Source organism: Triturus cristatus, chromosome 5_1, assembly GCF_964204655.1.
Source record: "Triturus cristatus chromosome 5_1, aTriCri1.1, whole genome shotgun sequence".
NCBI lineage: Eukaryota > Metazoa > Chordata > Amphibia > Caudata > Salamandridae > Triturus > Triturus cristatus.
The window spans coordinates 803,135,844-803,160,900 of NC_140587.1; the positions used below are offsets into that span (position 1 = coordinate 803,135,844).

A 25,057-nucleotide genomic window follows, 5' to 3' on the forward strand; every position below is an offset into this window, starting at 1 on the left:
AGGTGGATATCTGACTATGTTTACCCCCAACTTTTTGCCTATTTCTAGCTGGTTTTTCGACTTAGTTGGCCTGAGATCCTGCCATTCAGTGTCTCAGGCTGTCTGCTCTCTCTTTAAAATGGACTTCATGTACCCTAGGTACATGCACAATTGGTAAGGATCACCTTATTGGACCCTGTACAGTGTACCCTAGATACCCAGGGCATAGGTGTACCCTAGGCCTACCAGGGGCTGCAGCATGTATTATGCCACCCCTGGCTTGGCCTTACAATCAGACACAACTGGCTGATCACTCAGCTGGGGCAAGGTCATGTAATCACCCCTTGCTTAGATATAGTATACCTATATCTACCCTTAAAATAGACACATGTGTACCTGTGAGCCACTCCTATGGCAGGCCCTAACAATCCTGGAGGCAGAGTGCTTGGTAACATGTGAGATGGTGCTCTAGCATGAGCTGAGCCTGTCTGCAGCTTTCGGAACCATGTCCTTATAGCTGTTCTATGATATAGCCTACCATATACTCTTAAAGTACCTTATAATCTTAAACGGTTGTGGTAACTATGGTTTGGCTTTATCAAATCATGTCGTGTAAGGTGTCTAACACTTTGGAATAATACCCCCATACCATTTCTGGTGATGAGAATATTATTCCCCCCCTTCTAGAGGGAGAGACATGTTAAAATCCTACTTTGCTGTTTAACTATGACCAAAGCCTCAGCATCACAAAATGGATGCTGCTGCCACAGACACGAGTCTGACCTCCTGCAGCTTGGAGCCCTCCCAGCCAGGGAGGCCTGGACAATAGGTTTCCTGCTTGGGGAGGTGCTAGCACCTCCCCAGACAGACTTTAGTGTATTGGGGCAGGGAGGGCTGAAAGGAATGAGACATGCCTGGGGCACACAAGGTGCTCCATGCATAGTCCAGTTCAAACCGGTGCTGGGGCACTCCAGCCCCAGCTCTGGCGCGAAACTGGACAAAGGAAAGGAGGTGTAGCCTCCCCCCTTCCTGGTCCCACCCATAGGAGGGACCTTGCAGGTAGCCCAGCCCACTAGCCCAGTATTTCAGTAGGTAGCTGAGCCCTGCTAGATTAGATTAACCTGAATCTGCAACTTGAACAGAAACTCTGGACATTCGACCTCAGGAAGAAGACTGAAGAAATCTCCCTTGTGGCCAAGGAGTGACCACCCTGGGCAACCAGGCACCATCCAGCGACCGCTGCTTGCTTTGCGACTGATCCTACGAGGGTCGACTGCAGAGACTGACCAGCGCCGAGACTTCCAGACACCTCTGACCCAGATCCACATCTGCAGCGAAGCTGAGACCCGTGGAGGCAACGAGGGACGTGGGACCGGCGACTTGGGAAAAGTGGCTAGTAACTGACTAGCGCGACTTCTGAGGCTTCCTCGAGGCTGTGCTTGGGGAATTGAGAAGCCCCCATCCTGAGCACCATCTGCAAAGAAGACCAGCTCCCCACACTTCACGTGTTCTGCGTGGGGCCCTTCTGCACCTGAGTTGCTCGACGTGTTGTCCGGTTGCTGGCCCGTTGGCTAGTGACCTCTGCGACGATGAACCTTTAATTTCATCTTGCTGGTCCGGCTCCTCCAGACTGGCACCCGCTCCTCTGTGAAAGAGAAGCACCCCAGACCTTCCTGGTCTGCACCAGAAGCAAGTCCTCCATTCTGCGTGGGTTCTGCTTGCCAAGGCTTGTTGGGTCCTAACTCAACATCGACGCCGCCGACAGCAAGAGCCTTCGTGGGACAGCTCGCCTCCTGGTCCTGGTCGTCCTCAACCTCTCCTGGTACCCGTGGCTGCTGCGACAAGCTTCACCTCTTCACCTGCATCTGCACGACATCGCCTGGTTCCTTCCTGGTTCCTTTCCGGCTCCTGGCTGGTGACCTAGTCTCTGTCCCTTCTGCTTGCAGGTATCCTTCCTTCTTGATTCCATCCTTGGGATCCACCGGACACTCTTCACTGACTGCCTGTCAGCAACTTTCCTTCAGGCATCCATAGGAGTCCACGACGAAACCCGACGCAAGTTCACACCTATGCACCCGCAGCCCGTGGGCTAGGTAACTTGAGTACTCCGGTGCTCACAAGGGTATTGACTATCCTAGGGTCTAGTTTCCAAGTCTCGACTTCCTAGCTATCCCAGAAGTGTCCTAAAACTGTTAAATTCGAATAACTTCTATTTCTATCGACTTTTACGCATTACGCGTGAGTGTTTCCACTCTGCACCTGAATCCCATGGGCCTCCCACTTCCTAACCTTTGGTAGTATAGTGTAGCCCCAGCGATGGCCTAGGCCTATCCTGTGTGTGTGACAGTGGTCCTTATACCACTTACTTAGTATATGGTTTGCGTGGTCCCTAGGGCCTAACTGTATTATTTACCTGTGTGACTTAATGTATGCTTGAATAAGACTGTGTTGTACTTACTTCGAATCTCATAAAGAGTGCTGAGGGTTTGACTAGAATAAATACATTCTATTTTTATATATATCTGTTGTGGTGTCCTTTCATTTGGTATTCAAGGGATTACATATGGTATAACAGCTGGCTTCACATGCCATACAGAGTTTAGCCTAAGACTGCTCTTGTCCATGCTACCACTAGGATAGCTGGTCTATAAGGTTGACTTTACAACCAATCACCATAAGGGTTGTTTGGACTGATACAAGGTGTACACTAGAATTAGTGACATCATATATCAGGCCAACTTCTCATATCTATGGTGTCGTGTTGTGGCGTTTTCGCCTTCCTGTCCGGCGTTTCGGCATGGTCCTCTGTCTAGTGTTCCAAATGGGCTGGGTTTCGCCTGGCTTTCCTGTGTTCTGATTTGCGGCTTGGTCCCTTCTCAATGTCTTCCCATTTTTCTCTTATGGCTGGTTCTGTTTCTTTTCGTGGGTCGGTGTGTGTCTGTGGCACCATCCTCCTTTGGGGCTTGTTCTGCATTTTCCTTGCCTCTGCCCTCGGCCTGCGCCTGGCTTTTTCTGGGTGCGCTGCTCTATGGTGCTGTCAGCTGCTGGCTGTGCACGCTTGCTTGTGCTGGCCCACTGCCGTGGCCCTTGTTGTGCTACCTTGTGCCCCTGCCTCTTGTTCTGCTGGGGTTTTGCGCAACTGCGCCTTTCTTCCTATGCCTGCGTTCCTTGGCTGCTGAGCCGTTCCTACCTTGCCTGCTCCTTGCAGCTGATGCCTGTTCCGCTGTCCTCTGTCACTGTGAGTGTTTTCCTGTGGCAGGCTCTTCCTCCGGTTCTGCCTCTTCTCCCTGGAGTTGGGGTCGCTCTTTCCTCATGGGTGCTCCTCTACGGCTGTCTGTCCCTTCGAGGGTTTGTGGCTGTTGTACCTTGAATGGACTTGGGGTCTCCTAGTCTTCCCTTCGGCTTGTTCTTGCTTGCTTCTGCTTGGTAGGAGCTGGGCCGCCCTTCTTCTCCCCGTGACACGTCCCTTGCTGGGGCCCTGTGATTCCTCCTCCTGGGGAGGTTCTCTTGCAGGCCCTCCTCCCCTCTGGGTATGGCTAGGGTATCTATTCTATGTTAAGGAATCTGCAGCTAGTAGTCTCTATCAGATGTACAAGTTACTTACCTTCGGTAACGATGTATCTGGTAGAGACCATTCTAGCCGCAGATTCCTTCACGGCTCGCCCTTCCTCCCCGTTCTGCGAGGACCTTCAGTTGGTTTTCTGCACTCGCCTCCCTCCGGGCGGCTTGTCTTCTGTGGGTGTCCACCTCGCTTCCTCCCAGGCAGGATGCTTAGTTCTGCTTGATTGTTCCACCCCTTCATTTATGATACATAGTCGGTTGGTTCATGTGTACTTCTGCATCCCTCCACCCTGGTTTTTTCTCCGGTGTAGGGGGCTCCTTTACTCTTCTCCCTTTGGCTTGCATAGGGTTTCTGATTCCCTTGCGGTCCACTACGTTGGGGGTTATTTTGCCTGTACCTCGGCTTTTTCGCTCTTTTTAGGGGATACGGCCCTCGATGGGGCCATCTTGGGTGGATTGCTGTTATTCTTCTGCTCCGGGCTTGTTGCCCTTCACTGTTGTGGATTTTGCTTGCACTCTCTCTCGCTTCTGCTAAGGCGTTTTTTCCACCTGCTTGGCTGGCGAGGGTGTTCCTCAGAGCGGTAATCTGCTCTTTCGCTGCTATTGCTTTCACCGCTATGGCTTTTTGTACATTTGTGCTTGGCGCTTTTCCAACTGGTGCTGTTTATTTTTTTTTTTATTTTTTTTTTTTTTGAAACCGTTTATTGCAGTTTGAAAAAGTTACAGGTATGGGCCTACAACCACTCGGCCGGCCGCTAGAGTGACAAAAGCATATTGCATACATACAATAAGAGTCTCTTGGCAGTGCAGATTAGCAAAAGAGGAGAAATCAATGTTGCAGGCCGCATAGCTCCATGCCCACAGTACGGTTCCCTTTTATCAAAACAAAACAACACAAAAAACCACACCCGCAAGGCAACCCGCGATCCAAAGTGACAGCACGTGCTCCATAAGTGGGGGATCCCAACCAGCAGCAGAACTCTGGAGAGGGGAATGGGAATAGATCAGGGACTGGGGGACCGCGTGCCCAAGGCCGAGGGAGGGGGGCCATCTAGGGAGACGGAGCAGGCGAGGCAGCCGGTAGCTGTGGCGGCTCACAAATACCCCCGCGGTAGGCGTTCCAGGGGCCCCAGATTTTCACCCACGCCCCAGGCTTACCCCTCGCCACATACACCACCTTTTCACGAAACATACACCAATCCATATGTTCTTTCCAGGCCAACACCGCAGGGGGCCTCTGGGATCCCCACAATTGAGCAATGTCACGCTTAGCTATCATGTATCCCAGAGTCACCCACCGCGTCTGCGGGACCGAATAGTCATTTGGTTCCCACACATTCAGCAAGCATCTCCTCGCTTCAGGCAACAGCGCGACACGCGTAACCACACGCAGGACCTCATGCACACCACGCCAGAATCGCTCCACCTTTGGGCACTCCCACAGTAAATGCATGAAAGTTGCCAACGCGCCACAGCCACGCTTACACATTCCGTCACCAGCAAAGCCCATACGTAGAAGCCTTGGCCCCGTCACGTAAACCCGGTGAAGGATCTTAAGCTGGACGAAACGAAGGCGAGCCGGGATGGCCACTTCTTTTGGAGAGGCCACCGCGGAAATCCAATCCTCGTCGTCCAGCTCCAGCCCGTCGGCAACCCAGGCCTCGCGGAGACTAGTCAGCAGGCACGATCTGTCGTTGATCAGTTTTTTATATATGAGGGAGATCGTGCTGTCCGGGACATGGCCATCCAGCACTCTGTCCTCCAGGGGGGAAGACTCCGGAATGGACGCGACATCCGGGAAGACGGAGCCCAGCGCATGGCGGACTTGTAGGTACCGAAAGTACTCACTGCCCTGCAGCTGAAACTCCGTCTGCAGCGTCGCAAAAGTCTTGAATCCCCCCCTCGTCCAGAGATCTCCCACAGTGCTGATTCCGATCGTGTCCCACTTCTCAAAGCCCTTCGATGTCCACAGGGAGCCCAACCTCTCTGACGCATATAGCGGTGACGCCCGGGTCAAACGGTCCTTCCACCCCATAGCTGCATTAGCCGCGTGCCAGACACGCACCATGACACGCGTCGGTCCCGTCAGACGGGGGTCGGGCGCGGCAGAGTAAAGCGCTCGATTGTAGTCGCCACCGGGCAGGAGCATCTTGTCCATCTCAAACGCCGGGTTCAAGGCGGGCCCGTAAAGGCCATGATTAATTGCAGCCAGTTGGGTGGCCCAGTAATACCGTTTAATGTCCGGGAGGGCGACCCCCCCATCGTACCACGGGAGCGTCAATTTAGCCAGAGCAATGCGCGGCCTCCCGTCCCAGAACAGGCGCCGCTGGAGGCCCTCCACCTCACGGAAGTAGCGTGCCGGAACCAAGTCCATAGTATTCTGGAGGGCGTAGAGGAAGCGCGGCAAGGACATCATTTTAAACAAGGCCGCTCGGCCGAGCGGCGAAAGCGGTAGACGCCGCCAGCGCACCACGTCCTCCTTCAAGCGCTGGAGGGGGGGCAGCAAATTCCGCTCATAACGGGCCTCCGGGTCAAGAGTGATATATATCCCCAGGTACCGAAACCCCTGGGAGGCAATCTGGATCGGACAGTCCCGTGGTAGGACCGGAGCCTCCCCGGAAAGCACATATACACAGGATTTCGCCCAGTTGATGACAAGGCCTGAGTTGCGACCGAATGAGCGCAAAACATCAACCAGGACGATCAGTGATTTACGCGGGGAGGCGAGATAGAGGAGGATATCATCAGCATAGAGGGACACACGGTCCTCATGCTCGGGGGTCCAGCGGAGACCACGGATGGAAGGGTGCCACCGCAGCCACTCCGCCAGGGGCTCCAGGGCCAGTGCAAACAGGAGAGGTGACAGGGGGCAACCCTGTCGCGTGCCCCGCCCCAGTGCGAATGGGGCCGAGACTCGCCCATTCACCACCACCTGCGCCAAGGGGCCCGAGTACAACAATTTGACCCAGCTAATAAAGCCCGGTCCAAATCCAAATTTCGCCAGCATCGCCCAGATGTATGGCCACTCAAGCGTGTCAAACGCCATGGTGGCGTCCAAGGACGCCAAGATGGCCGGCTCCCGCACAAATGGGACACGCGCGAGCACACCGTGCAAGCGCCGTAGATTGAGCGCCGTGTTGCGGTGTGGTATAAAGCCAGATTGGTCTTGGTGGACCAAGTCGCCCACCACGCCAACCAACCGGTTGGCCAACACCTTGGCGAGGATTTTGGGCTCCGCGTTCAAGAGCGAGATCGGCCTATAGGATGCGACCCGTTCACGGGGCTTCCCCTCCTTGTGGATCACCACGATTGTAGCCAGACGCTGGTCCGGCGGGAGGGAACCCTGCGAGTGTGCCGCCAGGAACATCGCACGCAGGTGGGGCGCCAACACATCCGGGCGTAGCTTGTATAGTTCGATGGGGATACCATTGGGGCCCACGGCCTTGCCGGATGCAACCGAGCGAATAGCCAAGGCAATTTCGTCCGAGGTGGGAGGAGCGTCCAGCGAATCCCTGTCCTCCACCGTAAGGGAGGGCAGTGCGATGTCCCGAAGCAGGGCATGGGAATCTTCCTCCGAGCAGGGGGAAACCGGGGAGTAGACTTCGCGGAAATAATCCGCAAAGCAGGAGACAATGGCTTCCGGCTCGGTGACACACGCACCATCCGCACTCTCAATCAAAGGAACCACGCGACTCGCTCTCTCCCTCTTGTCCAACCACGCAATCAATTTGCCAGCCTTATCACCCACATCATACAATCGCCCCTGCTGCTCTCGACTGAGGCCCCTGGCCGCCTCCGTGACGAGGGCCCGATAGGCCGCCTGCTTTAGGTGTAGAACATGCAGCTTGGCATCTGTTACCCCGCTCCCCAGGTCACCCTCCAGTTCTGCAATCTCGGCCTCTACCCGGGTCACCTCCTCCCGCTCGCGCCGCCGGGCATGGGAGATAAAGGAGAGGGCCTCCCCTCTAAGAACTACCTTAAAAGCCTCCCACAGGGAGATGGCCGAAGGGACCGACCCCACATTCTCGTCGAAATAACGCTGTAAGGATTTGATCAAATCGGCACGAATGGTGGGGTCGCGCAAATACCATGCATTGATTGGAGCCACCCTGCCATCCCCCCTCGGGAAGACATCGAAGTGTAACAGCAATGGGGAGTGGTCTGAGATACCCCGCGCCAGATGGCGCACCTCCCCCACCCTCCCTGCATGGGCCGCCGGGACAAGGATGTAATCAAGCCGCGAGAGGCTACCATGGGCACCCGAGTGGAAGGTGTATTGCCGCTGTGCGGGATGCTTTAGTCGCCAGCAATCCACCAGGCCCAACGTGTCTAAAAGGCCGGGCAGCCACGCCTGTGCCCGGGGGAGGTCCCTGGGGGGATGGCGATCCATAGACCCAGAAGCTACCGCATTAAAGTCTCCTCCAACCACCAGCAGGCCACTCGGAAGGTCCAGGAGGAGGTGCCCCAGGTCCGCAAATGTGGTGGCTTGTAACCCAGGCGGGACGTACACTGATATCAAAATAAACACTCTACCCTCCATTCTTCCCACCAGGACAGTGTAGCGTCCCCTCTCATCATGGCGCACCTCATCGATCTCCAACGGGAGCGAGTTCTTGATCATAATACCCACCCCCCGCGAGCCCGAAGTGAAGCCAGAATGGGCCGCCAAACGATAGCCCCGCCGATTCATTGCCTGAAAGGAGTTACCTATAAGGTGTGTCTCCTGCAGGAAGACAACATCTGGTGAAATACGCTTCAAGTACTGCAGGACCACACCACGCTTAATCCTATCCCCCAGGCCGTTAACATTCCATGACAACACCGTCAAATCCCTACCCCCCATCATACGTCGAAACAATCGGTCGTCCCCCACAGAGCATCTTAAAAACAACAATACAGTAGCGGGTTTGCCTTGCGGTGCAAACAAACAACACACCCCCCCCACCCCCCCATCCCAACAGAACTCCCCCCTCCCTGCACCCCTGCATGAGCCCAGACAGCCCCCCCAAAGTGCAGTGTGCCTGTCGCCCCATAGCTAAAAACTAACTAGTCCCCCAGAGGAGGAGGGAAGCCCCCAACAGACCCCGCACGACCTCCATAGGAGGGGAACATATGCAATCAATAAATGGGGAAGGAACATCGTCCAGAGCAAGGCCTACTCAGTCACCCCTCAATTCTGATCCGGCGGGCCCTCCTCGCCAGCCGCGCCCCCCCCGCCCCCGATCTCCAGGCAGAGTGTCCAACCAGTCCCCAGCCGCCTCGGGCCGGTCAAAGAAGTGCGTGCGACCATCCACCTCCACCCTCAGCTTAGCTGGAAAAAGCATTGAGTACTTAAGGTTCAGGTCCCGTAGGCGACGTTTAACACCAAGAAAGCTCTGTCTCTGCTTCTGAACCGCCGGAGTAAAGTCTGGGTAGAAATGCACATCCATGTTGTCGAGCTTGACCGGTCCCTGTTGCCTGGAGGTCTGGAGGATAGCATCTCTGTCCCGAAAGTTAAAAATCCGGGCAATGAGAGGCCGCGGCGGGGCACCGGTCTTAGGTCTGCCCCCAGGGACCCGGTGAGCACGCTCCACCGCAAAAAGCTTACTCAGCCCCCGGGGCTGGAGATGGGTAAGGATCAATTCTTCCACAAAAAGATCCGCCGCCTCCGCCTCTCGTCCCTCCGGCACCCCCACAATACGGACATTATTCCTCCGGGCCCGACCCTCGGAATCCTCCAGTCGCCGGTCCATCAGGGCGCTCGCCTGGCCAAGCCGGCGCACCTCCTTTTGGAGGGCCACCACATCCGTCGTGAGGCTCGTTGCGGTGTGGGCCAGGGAATCAACCCGGTCGTTCGTTTTGGACAAGTCTGCCCTCACAAGGCTCACATCCACCAGGACCGAGTCTATTTTTTGCGCTAGGGTGTCGAAACGCTGGTCCACCGAGGCCTTCATCTCGGCGATGGCGCCCATGACGTCCCGGAGGGTCAGATCCACAGGCTGAGCAGATGCCTCCGTCGGGCCCGCTGGGGATGTGCGCGATGTCTCCGGAGAACCCTTCTGGAGAGTGTAGCGGTCCATACTGTTAGCTTGGTGCGCCGTGCCACGGCGGGTCGTCTTCACCTTCGCCCGGTCGCCATCTTGTTTGGTGGACATGCTTGCTCTCCCACCGTCGTGCCAATCTCCCCGAACGGGCCGCTATACCAATTCACGGGCGCCGGGGGGGGGCGGGGGCGACCACCGAACCGCAGGTCAACCCACAGCCGGCGGGTCAGCCGGGCACTTAGACAAGACCACACCACCGCACCCCGCTCCGCAACCCTACCTCGCTTGAGGGCAAGGAGGGCGCAAAAGCGAAAGTGAAAGTGCGGGGTACGCGAGTCGCCCAGCCTTGCCCGCCGCTGTTGTTCACTTTGTCCCCGGATCGCCCCACTACTCCAATCCGGGGGGCCGGCGAGGAGAAGGCCGCAACCTTCGATCGGTGCTCCCACCGGTGTCCGGGGTCCAATTCGAGCCCGAAAAACGGGTGGCGCCTCAGCTCGGGTTCCCCGACACAGTCCCCTCAACAAGGACAGGATATCGCCAGGATTAATTCAGGAGGTCGCGGAGGTCCTCGGGAGCCTCGCACCTACGCGGCCATCTTGGTTGCGCGCTAGGCTCCTCCTGGTGCTGTTTATTACCTTTCGTTTCTCTCTTTCCTATTTCACTAATTTTTCGCACACTGTTCCCGTACTCTCCACCGTTTTGTTTGTGATGGCTCCGCGTTGTAGTGCGGACAAGTTCTCTGAAGAAAACTGATGTCAGGCGCCGGGGCTTATGTGACCTCGCTGATGTCACACCCGCGGACGACGTCAGGGCGGAGTCACGTGGCATCGCCCCTCGGCGCGCAGAGATGCTGGGGCAAAGAAAGTTTTCCTGGTCCAGTCTCACGCCTGGGCATAATTCCACGTTAAGGAATCTGCGGCTAGAATCGTCTCTACCAGATACATCGTTACCGAAGGTAAGTAACTTGTACATTAGTTATAGATTCCTTACCGCCCCACCACCCTCCCCGTTCGGCGAACTGACTTCTACCGTTAGAGACTCCCTTTCAGGGCCCTAGTTTTGTGCACCAGTGTCTTGCATGAGAGTGCAGGGGCGGCGTCTAAGTAGATACGGCATTGTCATCCTGGTGATCACGACGACGTACGTGGAGTCGACCAACACCACCTATTGACTCGCACGGGTACTGCTAATGAAAAATTCCCTGGATCCAGTCTGGTTCCTTGGGATAATTCTAAGGTAAGGAATCTATAGCTAAAATATGTCTCTTACAGATATACCGTTTCCGAAGTTAGGTAACTTGTTCATTTGTGCCTGGAGAGTGTGGAACCTAGAACTTCAGGGCTTGAGCATCTGTCCTTTGATCAGGTTGCCGCTTCAGAAGTATCTCCTGTCGCAGGGTCTTGCACCCGGGTCTGCTCAATCTACACATCCATGTTTGGAGTTTCAGCTGGGGCAATTGACTACATTTGAGCTCTCTGCCAAAGTAGTGGATGTCAACCTAGGGGCCACACATACTTCTTCAAAATTTATTTACGTCAGACGATGCAAATAGTATGTGGCTTGGTGCGGTACCTGTAACACAGACATATTGCTGGCTAAACCGTTGGCTGTGTTACTGTTATTCTGTTTTTGGTCCATCCAGAACTTGGAGTGGGCACTGTTAAAGGTTGCCTATCGGCCCGTTCAGCCATTTCGCATGTACCGGACAAGCCGTACTTGTTCAGATCACTTGTTGCAATGCATTTTCTGAAAGGTTTAGTTCACGTTTCCTCCTAAACCTTTCATGATGCCTCAGGGACATTAATTTGTTTCTTGCTTTTCTGACCTGTACCCAGTATGATAAAATTGTCCGATACACACCCAGTCCTTGAAAATGGTCTTTATCATAAGGTGAGAGACCTTAAGCTCTTTCAGTCCATCTGCCATCCTCCACCTTCTTACAAGACAAATGGGTGTTCAGGACTAGAGCCACCTTTCTTCCTCATCGTTGTGACTCCCTTTCATATCAGACAGTCCATCACACTCCTAACATTCTTTGTTCCACCTTATTCCTCGAAGGAGTAGGAGAGGCTCCATTGTATGAACTCCAAAAGAGCGCCATGCTTTTACATCTCACCAAAGACCATGATGTGTGTGATACCTTCTTTGTGGTAATCTTTGAGGCAAAGAAAAGCAAGTCAGAAAAGAAGAGGATCATTCCTAAGTGGTTAATGCATCAACAGCTGCCATGTGTTGGTTGATTGAGGCCGACACTCCACCAGCACCAAGGCTGCTATTTCTGCGCTGGCATGCAGAGTGACTGTCCTGAATATTTGTCAAGCTTCTACTGTGGCATCAGTGAACATGTCCACAAAGCACTATTGCCTTGACAGTCCGTTCTGATAGGATTGTCATTTTGCCTGTACAGTCCTGGAAGACTTTTTGGTCATTCCATGGACCCCCCCCCACTAGAGGAATGGTACTGCTTTAGTTTCTATTCTACATATGGGGAATCTGCAGTTAGCGGTATCCAATAGATGAACAAGTTACTTACCTTGAGTTATGCTCTTTCGGGTGGATACTCTAACTGCAGATTCCTCACGTTCTTCCTCCTCCCCATTCTGTGGAATGGACCCTTTTTGATCTGAAAAGGTCCCAAATAGGAGATCTGCACCTTGGCAAGTCAATTTGCCAAGATAAGATCCAGACAGAAACTGACAGCGCGCTTGGGTACCGCCTGTATGACGCTCCAATAGTTTCATCTGGAGCGGTGTGGATCTGCACAATGGTGGTTATTCTTAAAAATATCTGGATTGTCTGTTGCTTGGGGATATTTTACAGGTGAGGAATCTGCGAGGCTATCCACCTGAAAGAGCATTACCGAAGGTAAACAACTTGTTCTTCACTGATCACTGGTGCACCTAGGTCCCCTTATTCACTAGAAACGACTCCGTCCCAAAGTTGAAACATAGGCTCATCTTCTTTGTGCAATCTTCATAAACAACATAAGCTGCCAGATATACTCGTAATCGTTAAATATTAATCCTGACAGGAGAGTTACCAGGCCATTTGGTCCTGATGGATAGGCGACCTGCATGTTGGAATTTACTTTCTCCTATGCAGGGATATCATGGATGTAGACACTGTAAAAGTCCAGTTCTGCTACCTTTGGAGAGCTTCAACTCCGGCTTGTTGCTTTCAGCCATGTTTTAGTGAAGTTAAGCTTTAACTCATGAGGCATCTGTTGACCTAGAATGCCATCCCCAGAGTATTCTGGCTTGCATCTACCTGATGAAATAGCTTGCTGGTGCATTAGAGCAGGTTTGGGGTGCTTCTGTTCCTTGGACATAGATTTATGTACACTCTGTCCATGTTAAGGGTTGGGCGAACGTAGGGTACTTCAGAAATGTTCAGGAGTTTTCAATTTCAGTATGCTTTAGGTCCGGTATATGTTCTCAGCACTCTGCTAATGGTAGTGCCTGAATTTGAACCCCCAGTAACAAGAAAGATATGTGTGTGTCATGACTTCTCTTTAACACAGTCCATGGTATTGGAATTTTGGATGGTGGAACTTTATGGGTTGGTTCAAGATCATGTCACTGCAATGAGGAGACCTAGCCCTGACAGCCAACATTGGAAACAGAAAAGGTGTCCTTAGTAACTAGGATCATGGACATAATTACATGGCCATGACCCATGGCAAAAGTTCAGTTCTTGTTAGAGCTGCCCTGTGGGGAAAAGGGATAGAAAGCATCATCTGCCAGTAGAGGAAAGTGTGACCCAGAATGCCTAGAGGGGTTGACCACCATCTGACTGAGGATTTCACTGTGCTGGAGGCAGGTTGCCACATGGAAGAAGACTTTGATGAGGCAGCCAGTGAAACAGCTGATGTGATGCTGATGGAGTTTTCATACCTCTTGGTCTAAGATGTAAACAGTATATGAGGGTGGCAAGATATGAGAAGGAGTGAGCCACTTGATCCCATGCAAGCATAACCCAAACTGCAGGTTGTTTCCTGAAGTAAGTGCTTCTTTCCTGGTTGGGTGGCAGTAGATGAGAAGGACGTGAATGAGGAGAAGGATACTTGAGGTGATTGGTCCTTAGCAATACGGATGCGTTAGATTTCACTTATTTGCTTCCAGAGAGTAGACATCACCTGGGTCCATGCTGGGTCAATGCTCATTATAGGAATGAAAGTTTCCTTTTTTTTCTTTAGCTACCAGGAATTTAAACAAGAAAAATCTCACCATTTCGTCAACCCACGCCATCTGAGAAAACTCTATCCATGGCACACACGTCACTTGAATATGAATCAAAACCGTAGGGTATCCTTTTCAGTACCTCATGTTAGCCTCCTTCCTTGAAAGTGTGAAAATAAACTCCATTCCCTATTGAATTCAGTCTATCTTGGCTTTGGTTTTGTTCTGACCTTAAATAGAGTAGTGTTAAAACTAAGAACTACATAAATTAATACAATTAATTAAACCTCTCACACCATAGCCCACTGCTTCTTACACTTGGCATTTCCTTTTGGGAGCCACTTTTGAGCCTGTATATAATGGTCTCCCAAATCACTGATTTTAAAATAACTTTCTTTGAGAGCAAATATGCCAGACAGAGATGTAGGAGAATTTATGGTTCTACCTTCCATGCATTCTTTTATCCTCTTCTTGCTCGGCATGGTGGATTTTAGCTACCCAAGTAGTAATCTCACTCTTTCTCTCTTCCCTGTAGTCCTTCAAAGGTGCCAGAACTGACAGACAATTGTTCATTTCATACTCAAAGAAAGGAAAAGCTCTGCAGAAGTATACAATTTCCAAACATGTTGCTCTGAGCATTAAGCTTGGTTAGAGGTTGGCAAAAAACGAACCAACTGGAGGTACCAACTCTCATTTAGTGGGCAGCAAGGTGGCCACATCTCTGTTTTTGAGGAACACTTGTTTTCAATTTCTGCCAGGCAGTCTCCTAGGCATGCATCCCTGCTTGCTTTTACTATCTGATAGACTACTAGCCGCAGATTCCTTTTCCGCGTGCAACGCGGATCCGTTCCTTGCTGCGGGCCTGTTTAAGGCCCCCTTTCTTCCATTCTTTTTTGGCTGGAACAGTGTGCGAATGCCTTCGGGCTTTAAATCGTGCACGTTTTGTGGGCGTCTTATGTCGGCGACAGACCCTCACCTCATTTGCATGTGGTGTTTGGGGGAGGATCACTGCACCTCAGATTGTGCGGCGTGCCAAAAGTTGAAGCCAAAGTCGTGGCGGGAGCGCCGAATGAAACTTCTCTCGGCGCGTCTCTCCAGGTTGACGTCCTCCCCTCGGTCTGCTTCGGCGGACGGCTTTAGGGCCGGCCGTGGTCGTCGTCCTCGCCTTTCTCCGAAGTCACGTGAGCGTCGCTCCTCGGTGGGTAAGTGTCGCAGTTCGTCCCCGGGGGCTGGTTTCCGGCCTACCGGGGGCGTGGACTCTCCACGGGTGATGCGGCCCCGCGTATCGTCCTATCCACCGTTTCCCGGTGTTGGGGCATCGAGAGTCCAGATGGAGACTTACACGGCAGCTTTGCAGGCCTCGCTGGCGTTTCCTCCTCCTTCCTCTCCTGGGGTGTCGGCGGATCCCTCGCCTTGCGCAGGGCCCTCCGCGGCGCCGCTGGTGGCTCCGGCCCCGACTGGGTCGGATCCAGGCTTGGAGGATGTGGTGCTGTTGGGGTGCGGCTCCGCTGGGGCACCTCCTTCAGGCTATGGCATCTCTGCCTCGCCGCAATCTCCCACAGCGGTCCTTGTGGTGTCACGGGAGGTCGCCGGGGCTCGGGTCGCATCCCCGTGTCCCTCTCGGTCCCTTGGCAGGGTGGTCCTGTCTAAGGCTGAGGTGACGCCGCTACGGCGTCGGCAGTAGCTGGACCGTGCAAAGCCACAGGGGTCAGTGGCCCCTCCTCGTCCCGCTCCGGGTCGAGGTCGAGGGCAGAGATCTCGTCCCTCTCCGGGCCCCTCTTGTACCTCCTCACAGGCGGCTGCCTCGTTGGAGGCTGAGTCGGAAGATGCATCATCCCTGGTGCCGCCACGGGGGATGCCGGGTGGCTTTCGCCTCCTTCTGGGCCGCGGAGGGCTGCGGGCCCCTCCTGGGCCCATCCCGTTTCCCCATGCAGGTGGTTGCCTCGGCAGGGGTCGGGCCGGCATTGACCCGGCGCCGCTCCGGTGCCAGTGCGGCTCCAGCTCTACTCCGGTCCCCGCTCCGGTCTCCGGTGCAGGGTGACTTGGGGGTCCCTTGCCTGGCGACGCCAGATGGCGCCAGTGTCGTGCCTCAAGCAGCGATCTCTACGGATCCGCGCAGGGGTCGTACTGCGGATTCGTCTTCGGACGCTCCTTCTCTGGAGGCAGGCTGCATATTGGTGTCGTCCTTCCCGGAGACTGGTCGCCGTTCCTGAGGCAAGGGTGTTCGTCGGAAGAGCGACAGTTCCCTCATTCTTCGGCTCCTGCTGACTTCCAGGTCTGGCCCTTGCCCGCCCCGCTTGGCCTCGGGGACGGCCGCCTTAGTTTGCAGCCGTCTTTCTCCACCGCGGGGCCCTAAGGATGCAGCTGTTCTCCATGGTGTTTACGTAGGTTACTTTTGCTTCCTGAGGTCGTGTGCGCGGCCACTCGTGGTGGTGGCCCGGGCCTCTCCTCCTCTCCCTGCTCCCGTTCTGCGGTCCGGGAGGTCCCTGTGTTCTCCCTTGCCAGGCGTTGCCTACTTGGTCTTCCTGGGGCCTCAGGCTGTTCTTCTTGCTTCTGGCCTTGACTTCCTGCAGTGTTCTAGCCGGCAGGCTGATCTCCATCTGGAATGAGCTTTCCTTCTTCTCCTTGGTTTCCTTGGGCCCTCTAAGCTGCCTCTTCTTCTTCTTCCTTCTTCCTGTCTTGGCATTCGGTGGAAACTATGTTGCCTTGTGGGGGAGTGGAGTGCTTCGGCCTCTCCGTCCTTGCCCTTGGTTCCTCTGCTGTGAGTGTACGAGCCTCTTCAGCCTTCCTTCCCTCCTACGTCCCCTTGGGGTCGGTGGCGATCTGCTTTTGGGGGTTCCCTTGGCCTGGCAGGGGCAAGGTTCTACCTGGTCCACAGATTTGGTCCCCTGTGGGACCCTCTGTTCTGCTTTGCCTGGTGGTGTCCTTTCGCAGACCCTCCTTCCCAGGGGGTATTGCTAGGGTATCTATTCTACGTGAAGGAATCTGCGGCTAGTAGTCTCTATCAGATGTACGAGTTACTTACCTTCGGTTAACGATGTATCTGGTAGAGACGATTCTAGCCGCAGGTTCCTTCTTGGCCCGCCCTTCCTCCCCTGTTCTGCGAAGACCCTTGGGTTGGTCTTCGGTACTTGCCTCCCGGTGGGAGGCTCTGTCTCCTGTGAGTGCCTTCCTTGTTCTTGAAGGGTGGCTCCGTCTGGGGGCGGTTCATTCCTCCCCTGATTCTTTGGAGGATGGGGTTTCAGTGCGCTGGTGCCCTGCTGCTCTGCCTACTCCAGGTTTGGGGGGGCGGGATTACTTTTATCCTTGTCCTCCCTCCCCTCCCTTGTTGTACTCTGGATGAGGGTCCTCGGGCCATGTCTTGCCCTTGTCCTTGTGGGTGGTTGCCCTCTAGGTTGGGGTGGCTTGGTGGTTTGTTGTCTCTGTCTGTCTTGGGACTGGTCCCCTTCCTTGCTCAGGATGAGGGGGTGGGCTTCCTATGTGTGCCATGACTTTTATGCCTGTTCTTCCCTTCGGGGCACAGGGATGGGAGGTTGTCTATGTGCGGGCAGAGTGGCTGCGCATGTTTCTGCTTGTTCTTCTTTCCCTGCCCTTGGGGTCTGTGGTGTTGGCACTACCCTGGTGGTGTTGTTAGTCACCATTTCTTTCCAATTTTTCTGCTCTTCGCACACTGTTCCCATGCACCCACGGTTTTTTATCTGGTGGTTCCGCGTTGTGGTACGGAAAAGTTCTCCGAAGAAAACTGACGTGGGCGCGCCAGGGCGGGTCTTTTGTGACCTCGCTGACGTCACGTACGCGGACGACGCCTGGGCGGAGTCGCGTGATATCGCCCCGCCCCTGGTGTGCAGGGATGCTGTGGCAAAAAGTTTCCGGATCCAGTCTCACGCCTGGGGATAATTCTACGTGAAGGAATCTGCGGCTAGAATCGTCTCTACCAGATACATCGTTACCGAAGGTAAGTAACTCGTACATTACTGTTTCGACTTAGGTGTAGGGTCAAAGGCACAGTTCAGCAAATAATCCTTGAACAGTTGCTAGTTTGAAACAGTTTCAATCCTGATACTCTTTTCCTGCATGGTCACTGTTTTTGGAGACTTTTGAAAATTAAAAAATCTCTGAAAAAAACATAATTAGAAGGAAAAGATACTGCCTTCTGGAGTAGGGAAAATGGACATGACTGACTTCATGGCACTCAAGAGGTGAGGAATTTGCAGGAAGACAAATTTCTTCCAGAAAGATAATTTCCGAGGTAAGCAACTTGTTGTTTAGTTTGGTGCCATAAGTGAGTGAGGGAGTGCTTTTTATGACCCACTCGAGTTTTCACCTCTTTTGAGTTGTGCCCTCTCCCTACAACAATGAAATAATAAATCATATGTCTATACAAACGTCTTACTGATCCGTCTACAGGATGTTGTGTGCACCCACCCACACCTTCGTTACGTGTGCCATTTTTTCAGCACTTTAATTACTATCCAGGGATGGTTCTCTGGGATTGCAAGGATGTAATTTCACTGAGGCCACCCGTATGGCAACTTTTCATTTAAATGCACTCAAAAGGGTGCTCATTGCATATTAAAGTGTAGGTGTCCAGTATTGCAAGTTTCCAGATCCAGTATGGCGCTTTGAGGGACTCAAGAGGTGAAGAATTTTCAGGTAGAAACATTTCAACCAGGAAGATAATTAGTAACGGTAAGTAAATTGTTCTTTATTTTGTAGCCATAATTGAGTGAGCTTGCAACTCTTTTGAGTTATGCCCACTACCTACATCAATGATGTGTGTGTGTGTGTTTGTGTGTGTGTGTGTTTGTGTTTGTTTGTTTCAGTTCCCCACAAAGTAAAAACGACCAGCACTCGCGTTACTATAAATCTATTGTAGAGTTATTGGGCGAAAATAAATAAACACAACAAACACGTTTCGGCAATCCTGCCTTCGTCAATGTCGCCGGCCCCATCGTCATAGCGACATTTAAACACATAATTCTGACAATGATTAGAAAACGGACAGTTCATAATACCCAACTTGGGGCCTCATCTTAGAACGTGTTTTGGGACACAGTATTAAACTCTCTGAACTATAGAATTTATTTCACAACTCATATTGTAAATACAATTGAATCAGAGCGAGTAAATTAAATTCAAGCGCATCCTTATGTATAACATTAGCATTATATACATTTACTGCAGTATTGCTATGTACATATTTACACGGTAATTCATTGTGGGGACTGTTCACTTCCTTATATTTCTGATGCTGCATGCACAACCTCATGTTCTATAGGTGGATCGCAAACCTAAATGTCGCCCTGTATAGGCCTATAAGTGGATAATTTAATCCATAGTGATAAGATTCACTAGTTTGTCTTCCACTCCCCTCTCCCAATTAATAGCCCGTCGTACATTGATGTTATATTGCCCGAATGGGCCACTATTTACCTACAGGATGTACGCTTACTGCAGTCCCTTCAGTACGTTTATGATAGGCCCAACTACTCTAAAGGAGTATTTACGTCCCCAAATGTACAGCGAGTTCTTCCCCACTATTCAAGCCTCCTGGAAATTTTACATTGGAGTTCTATGATGAATCTAGATTCGAGCCTCCTGAGTCTCTTCTCCCTATCCCCTCCTCTGACATCTCTGTGGACGTGGTCAAGGCAGTGAAACTGCAACAGGGAACTGTCTCTCATATGGTGGCTGGCAAAATGCTGCGCCACCGGATAGTTTGTGTCATTGCTGGCGATGGCCCTTTGATGTTTTAGGACCCTCATTTTCACTTGGTTTATGGTGCTCCCTACATATCTGAGGTTGCATTGGCAAGTCAAACAATATACCATAAATGTGGTACTGCACCTCATGAATTTAGTGATCTTCCTTGCTCTTTTCGTCCCAGGCACCTCATATGCCATCACCCTTTTACTGGTGGCGCAAGCCCTGCATTTACCACAGGGAAAGGAGCCTCGCAAATCGTAAGAAGTACTGCAAGTCAAACATTTCTTAATTGGTCTTTTCAAATTAATGTCTGGTACTAGGTATGTCAGTTGTTTTGCGGTAAAGGGCTGTTTCTAACCTGCCTTCAGATACAAACACTTTCAGGTCAAGATAGTCCACTGCCACTGGATTTCAAGTAAGGGTGGTGACTTTTAAGGCGAGATCCTTGAAAGATAGGTTAGTAAGTAGTCACCTGACTAAGGACCCCTAGTGATGGGAACTTTGAAGGAAATGCAAGGCTTTTTCCCATGTGGTAAGTGCAAAGCCTGCTCAAATAGCAAGAGTTTTGATGTACCTAGTACCAGACATTAATTTGAAAAGACCAATTAAGAAATGTTTGACTTGCAGTACTTCTTACGCTGTCTACTGCTTGGTATGCCCTTGTGGCCTCTGTTATATAGGCAGCACTATTCATCCTTTGAAAATTAGGATACTTGAACACAGGAGGGCAATTGCAAAAAGCGATGTCATATCCTGTAGCAAGGCACTATGATGTTAAACTTACTTCTAACAGAAATGTGCTACAATACTTTGGCCTTGATCATGTTCCAGAGAACATAAGAGGGGGAGATCGACTCAAGATATTGCGTAGGTTGGAATCACGATATATAATCGATTTACAAACTAAGTTTCCCAGGGGTCTGAACAGTAATGAGGAGTTAGCCTCACATTTGGGGACTTGAATTTTCATGAGTATATGGTTACAATAATTGGTTCACTTATACGAATTAACGTTCAGTGCACAAAATGGTATTGTTGTGCTAGGGATTAGCCGATCGGATGATCTGATTGTCCCCTGCCAATGACCATGTTTTTTAACAGTATGTCGTTTTCTCACACAATAAGGTCATGTGCAATGGACATTTGCCGATTCACGGCAAGATTTAGTGAATATGATGTCATGATGGAAGTAGGTAGATATACTACCAAAAATGTGGCCTGAAATTGTTGAATATCGGTGATCACTAAATAATAGGGTAACCGTGACAGTATGCTTTTTAATGCCAGTTAATGGATTGAATCGATATGTATCTGTACTGGTTTGCTTTGAATGCGTTAGCATATGAACAACAATGTTTACACATTACAAGATGGCACTACTGCTTCTGTATTGTTGTTGTCTATTGTCTATTCCATATGTGTGGGTTTAAAAGACGGCTGCCCGCGGTGTGTCGGTAACACCGAACAAAGCAGACCGCCGAAACGCGTTTTTTCTGGAAATAAAAGACCAGATATAACGTTACCCGTGAGTGCTTACATTTCCTTAAATACGAGGAAGGTTTGAGCTTTAATAATTGCGGACGGCACCACCGTAACTAAAGCACCCGACCGCGAGTGACTCTGGCACGGTGCAAGTGGAGCGTAGATATGTGTGTGTGTGTGTGTATATATATATATATATATATATATATATATATTCACTGAAAAAAACATAGGTTTCACACACGTTATAGTTAGAAATTAGCATTTAAAAAACCTTGTAAATTCACTGAAAAAACCATAGGTTTCACACATGTTCTAGTTAGCTGGACATTTCACTCGTAAAAAACCAATGAAATTGCCCTGTTATAGTTAGTTCAGCTAACTATAACTCGCGCGCCCGCAATCCACTGCTGATGACGTCACATATTACATCACTCATGACATGGTCAGTGACATCACTCATGACATCACTGATGACATCTTGGGCTAAAATGTGTTTTGCACGACATTTGTCAGTCCTTAGCATGTTTTGTTCACTCTTGGTCTATTTACATTTTTACAGATCTTTCAATTGGGTGGCATAGTTAAAAGGGGTGGAGAAACAACCATTTGATAATAACTTTGGCATCGTTTGATGGTTTCTCATGCAATTTGGCAGACATGTTTAGCGTTCTGTGGGCTTCGCAAGTTTTGTGCAAATCCATCAAAATGAGGGCAAAGATAAAAGGAGGGACAGAAACTTTTTCATCTGCTAATAACTGTTTTGCTGCCCTATGAATCTACATGAAAGTTGGTAAGCTGTTATCAAGTTACTAAAGTATGGGAATCTCATATAAACCTGTTCTGCACATAGCTGAAAGCCATGCTAAACTAGGTACGCTACAACATAATACAGAGGCATTTATTCGTTGCCTAAGCTTCCACACGCTCACATCATATATCCACACTACCACCAATATAACCCTTTTACCTTTTCATCTTAAAAAAAGAAGGAAAAAACATTCAATATGAAATCATGGCTTACTTTGCTCCTAACAACTTATGTATGTTTAAAACTATCTGAAATTAACTATTGAAACGCAGTTATGGTTGTGAAATAAAAACAAAATTCCTTACTTATGTTTAGCTCCCCAAACCATAGCGCTCACACCTTCCATCCAAAGTACAACTCTCAGATCAAATCTAATGCATAGGTTGTCATAATATTTATAGCAATAAATAAGAGGAATTCACTTCTTAAAATATCAGTACATATACTCCTCACAAATCTAATTAATTCCTGCATTACTAATAGGACTACTTTTCAGTACTTAAAACATAGTACAATTGTAGTTTTGCATGTCATCTAATAATACCAACATGGGAATACCGAGCTGCCCCAGCCAGTGTGTGATTAGCTGGATCATTGTTATGGAAATATCCAAATGTGCATGGGGTAGTACGCTATATGATGTAGTAAGTCTATTGCATGTAGTACTTGTTTAGAGTATGTCTATGCTTAAAATTAATCATTTTGCAAACTTTTCTTCTTCTGTAGAGTTTATAGTAAGTATTGTTTCAGAAGATGACACCATCATTAAGAACATAAGTTCGGGCAGCATTTCCATGAAATTGTGGAAAGGGCACAGTAATGGAAGCCGCCCACCTGTTGATAGTGTGAGTATTCAAATATTATTGATATTTTAGATCACAAAAAGGCAAATGTTCCCTTTACTCTACATATACATTTTGATTTTGAACTGTTCAAACCTTTCTTTGGTTTATAAATAATTATTTTTGAGCACAATTACAGCTGATTTTATGTTTATTACTTGCTTAATTTGTTCTTTCTTCCCACTATTAAGTATGTTTCTAAACAAACTTCTTCCTGGTGATTTCTCATCCGCTGAAATATCCCTAGACATTACTTGCTTGCCTTGGTTACTAATGGATACTTTTTCTTATAGAATCCCATTGATTTGCCAAATTGTCAATCCTAAATTCATGTCAATGTAGGACCTCCTCCCCACTTGAAAATAATGTCTCATAGAATGTCCTAGCTATTGCCGTCCCTGCTTTGTCATAGAAAAGTGTATCCATGAAGTCTAACCATTGGTACACAAACAACCTCCTCCAGGTAAAACACAAAGACCAGGTTCTTGAAAGGCAAGTGGCCAAATCCAAGTTTCCCTCCGATTATACAGTATAGAGCGTCCATTCAAGAGGTTATAAACTAGCTTGCATCAAACCCAAAAAAGCATACTTCCAGTACTGCATCAATTATGCCAACATATGACTAGAGGATTATTCCAAATGTGTAAAGAGGTGACTACAGTAAGACCTTTGTCCACCCACCTGACACCTTTCCCATGAATTTGTGGCAATGTATTATTTTTTTCCACAAACAAAATGTCTGCTTTAAGACAGAGCATCCCAACAATAGCTTGGCTGCCTAACAACCCACTGCCACATACCTCTACCATCATATCAGACTTTACTCTGGCCTTTGACACTTCCATAACTGGGACATTTGCAACACCACAAGTGTCAATCTAAGCCTTTCAGCTATACTATCGCTTATCATGAGACTAAAATAATGCATATCTTGCTAGTAGAACTATTCCTCAGACATTCAGTCGTCACATTTTTACACCTGGCCTCAAAACACCATCCAAAGGCCCTGAGAATAATGCGAACTATAGATCCATGTCTGGGGTTTCATAAATACTATTGTATCCCGGCAACTCTTTTCTCATCTAGAAGGTAATAGCCTCCTAATGGATTTCCAGTCTGATATCAGACCCCAATGAGAAACAAAAGCTACATTACAAAAAATCATAGAAGAGATCTTTAACTGTACGGATAAACGCTCTCCGTGCACTGCACTCTGATAACTCCTGGATCTGTCTGCAGCATTCAATACCGTTGGCCACCGAAATCCTATTTGATAGTGTAACGTAGCAAATCAGTTACCAACGCATATCAAACCCACCGGCGTGACCTGAGGTTCACGGTAGGCCAGGAGCATTTTCAGTTTGCCGTGCTCCCCTTGGGCCTTACCAGCGCCCCTCGGGTGTTCACGAAGGTGATGGTGGTGGTCGCAGCTCATCTGCGCAGGTCGGGGTGTCAGTCTTCCCTTACCTTGATGACTGGTTGTTGAAGACGGGCTCGCCCCAGGCAGTCGTCAACCACCTTCAGACTACGGCTGATCTCCTGCATTTTCTGGGGTTCTCCATCAACGTGCCGAAGTCGCACCTGAGTCCCTCTCAGAAGCTCCCCTTCATCGGAGCGGTTCTGGATTCGATGCTGTTTCGGGTTTATCCTCCCGAGCAGCGAGTCCAGGATTTTCAGGCTATGATTCCGATCTTTCAGCCTCTGTCCCGGGTTTCAGTCAGGATGACCCTCCGGCTCCTGGGCCTGATGGCCTCCTGCATCCTACTAGTGCAACATGCCAGATGGCATATGTGGGCTCTGCAGTGGGACCTGAAGTTCCAGTGGGCGTAGCATCAGGGCAACCTGTCCGATCATACCAGATCTCGGAGGGCACTGCACGACACTTACGGTGGTGGCTCACGAATTGCAATTGGGTCAGTGGCAGATCCCTCTCCCTTCCGAACCGGAGCACACAGTGGTGATGGATGCGTCCCTCCTGGGATGGCGAGCCATTTAGGAGAGGCGGAGATCAGAGGACTCTGGTCTCCGGCGGAGTCCCGGCTCCATATCAACCTTTTGGAGCTTCAGGCAATCAGACTTGTGTAATGAAAGGTCTCAGATCTCCCCTGGACCAAGGTATGTACCGTCACTTTCCCAGGGAGAGAATATCAGTTCCAAACTTATGGAATTTAACATATCACATGAGTCTCCTCTAGACCAAGGTAACACACACAACACTTCTCTAGAGCGAGATATACTTTGCACATCACTTGCCAGGAGTAGAACAACTTCCTATAACACAATTACCTGCTAGAAGTGAATTCACCCATCCTTCTACAACAGAATACTTGGCCAAGAAGAGTCCACACCTCCTGCTACAAGGAAAAGACGAATTGGTATATCTGGGATATATATTTATTAGTAAATAGCACCACACGGTAAGCCAAATGTACGTATCATAGCAGACTCTAACATATCAATAACCAATTGAAATAC

General features: G+C 50.3%; 1 protein-coding gene across 1 annotated transcript in view; it reads left to right on the forward strand.

Moving 5' to 3' along the window:
* The window catches only part of SMCHD1 (structural maintenance of chromosomes flexible hinge domain containing 1), a 1,955,900-nt gene that overhangs the window by 1,148,402 nt on the left and 782,441 nt on the right, over window positions 1-25,057 (forward strand). The window contains exon 33 of the mRNA XM_085605822.1: window positions 22,467-22,585. Coding sequence (XP_085461948.1) covers window positions 22,467-22,585 — 119 coding nt within the window. The remainder of the gene's footprint in view (window positions 1-22,466; window positions 22,586-25,057) is intronic.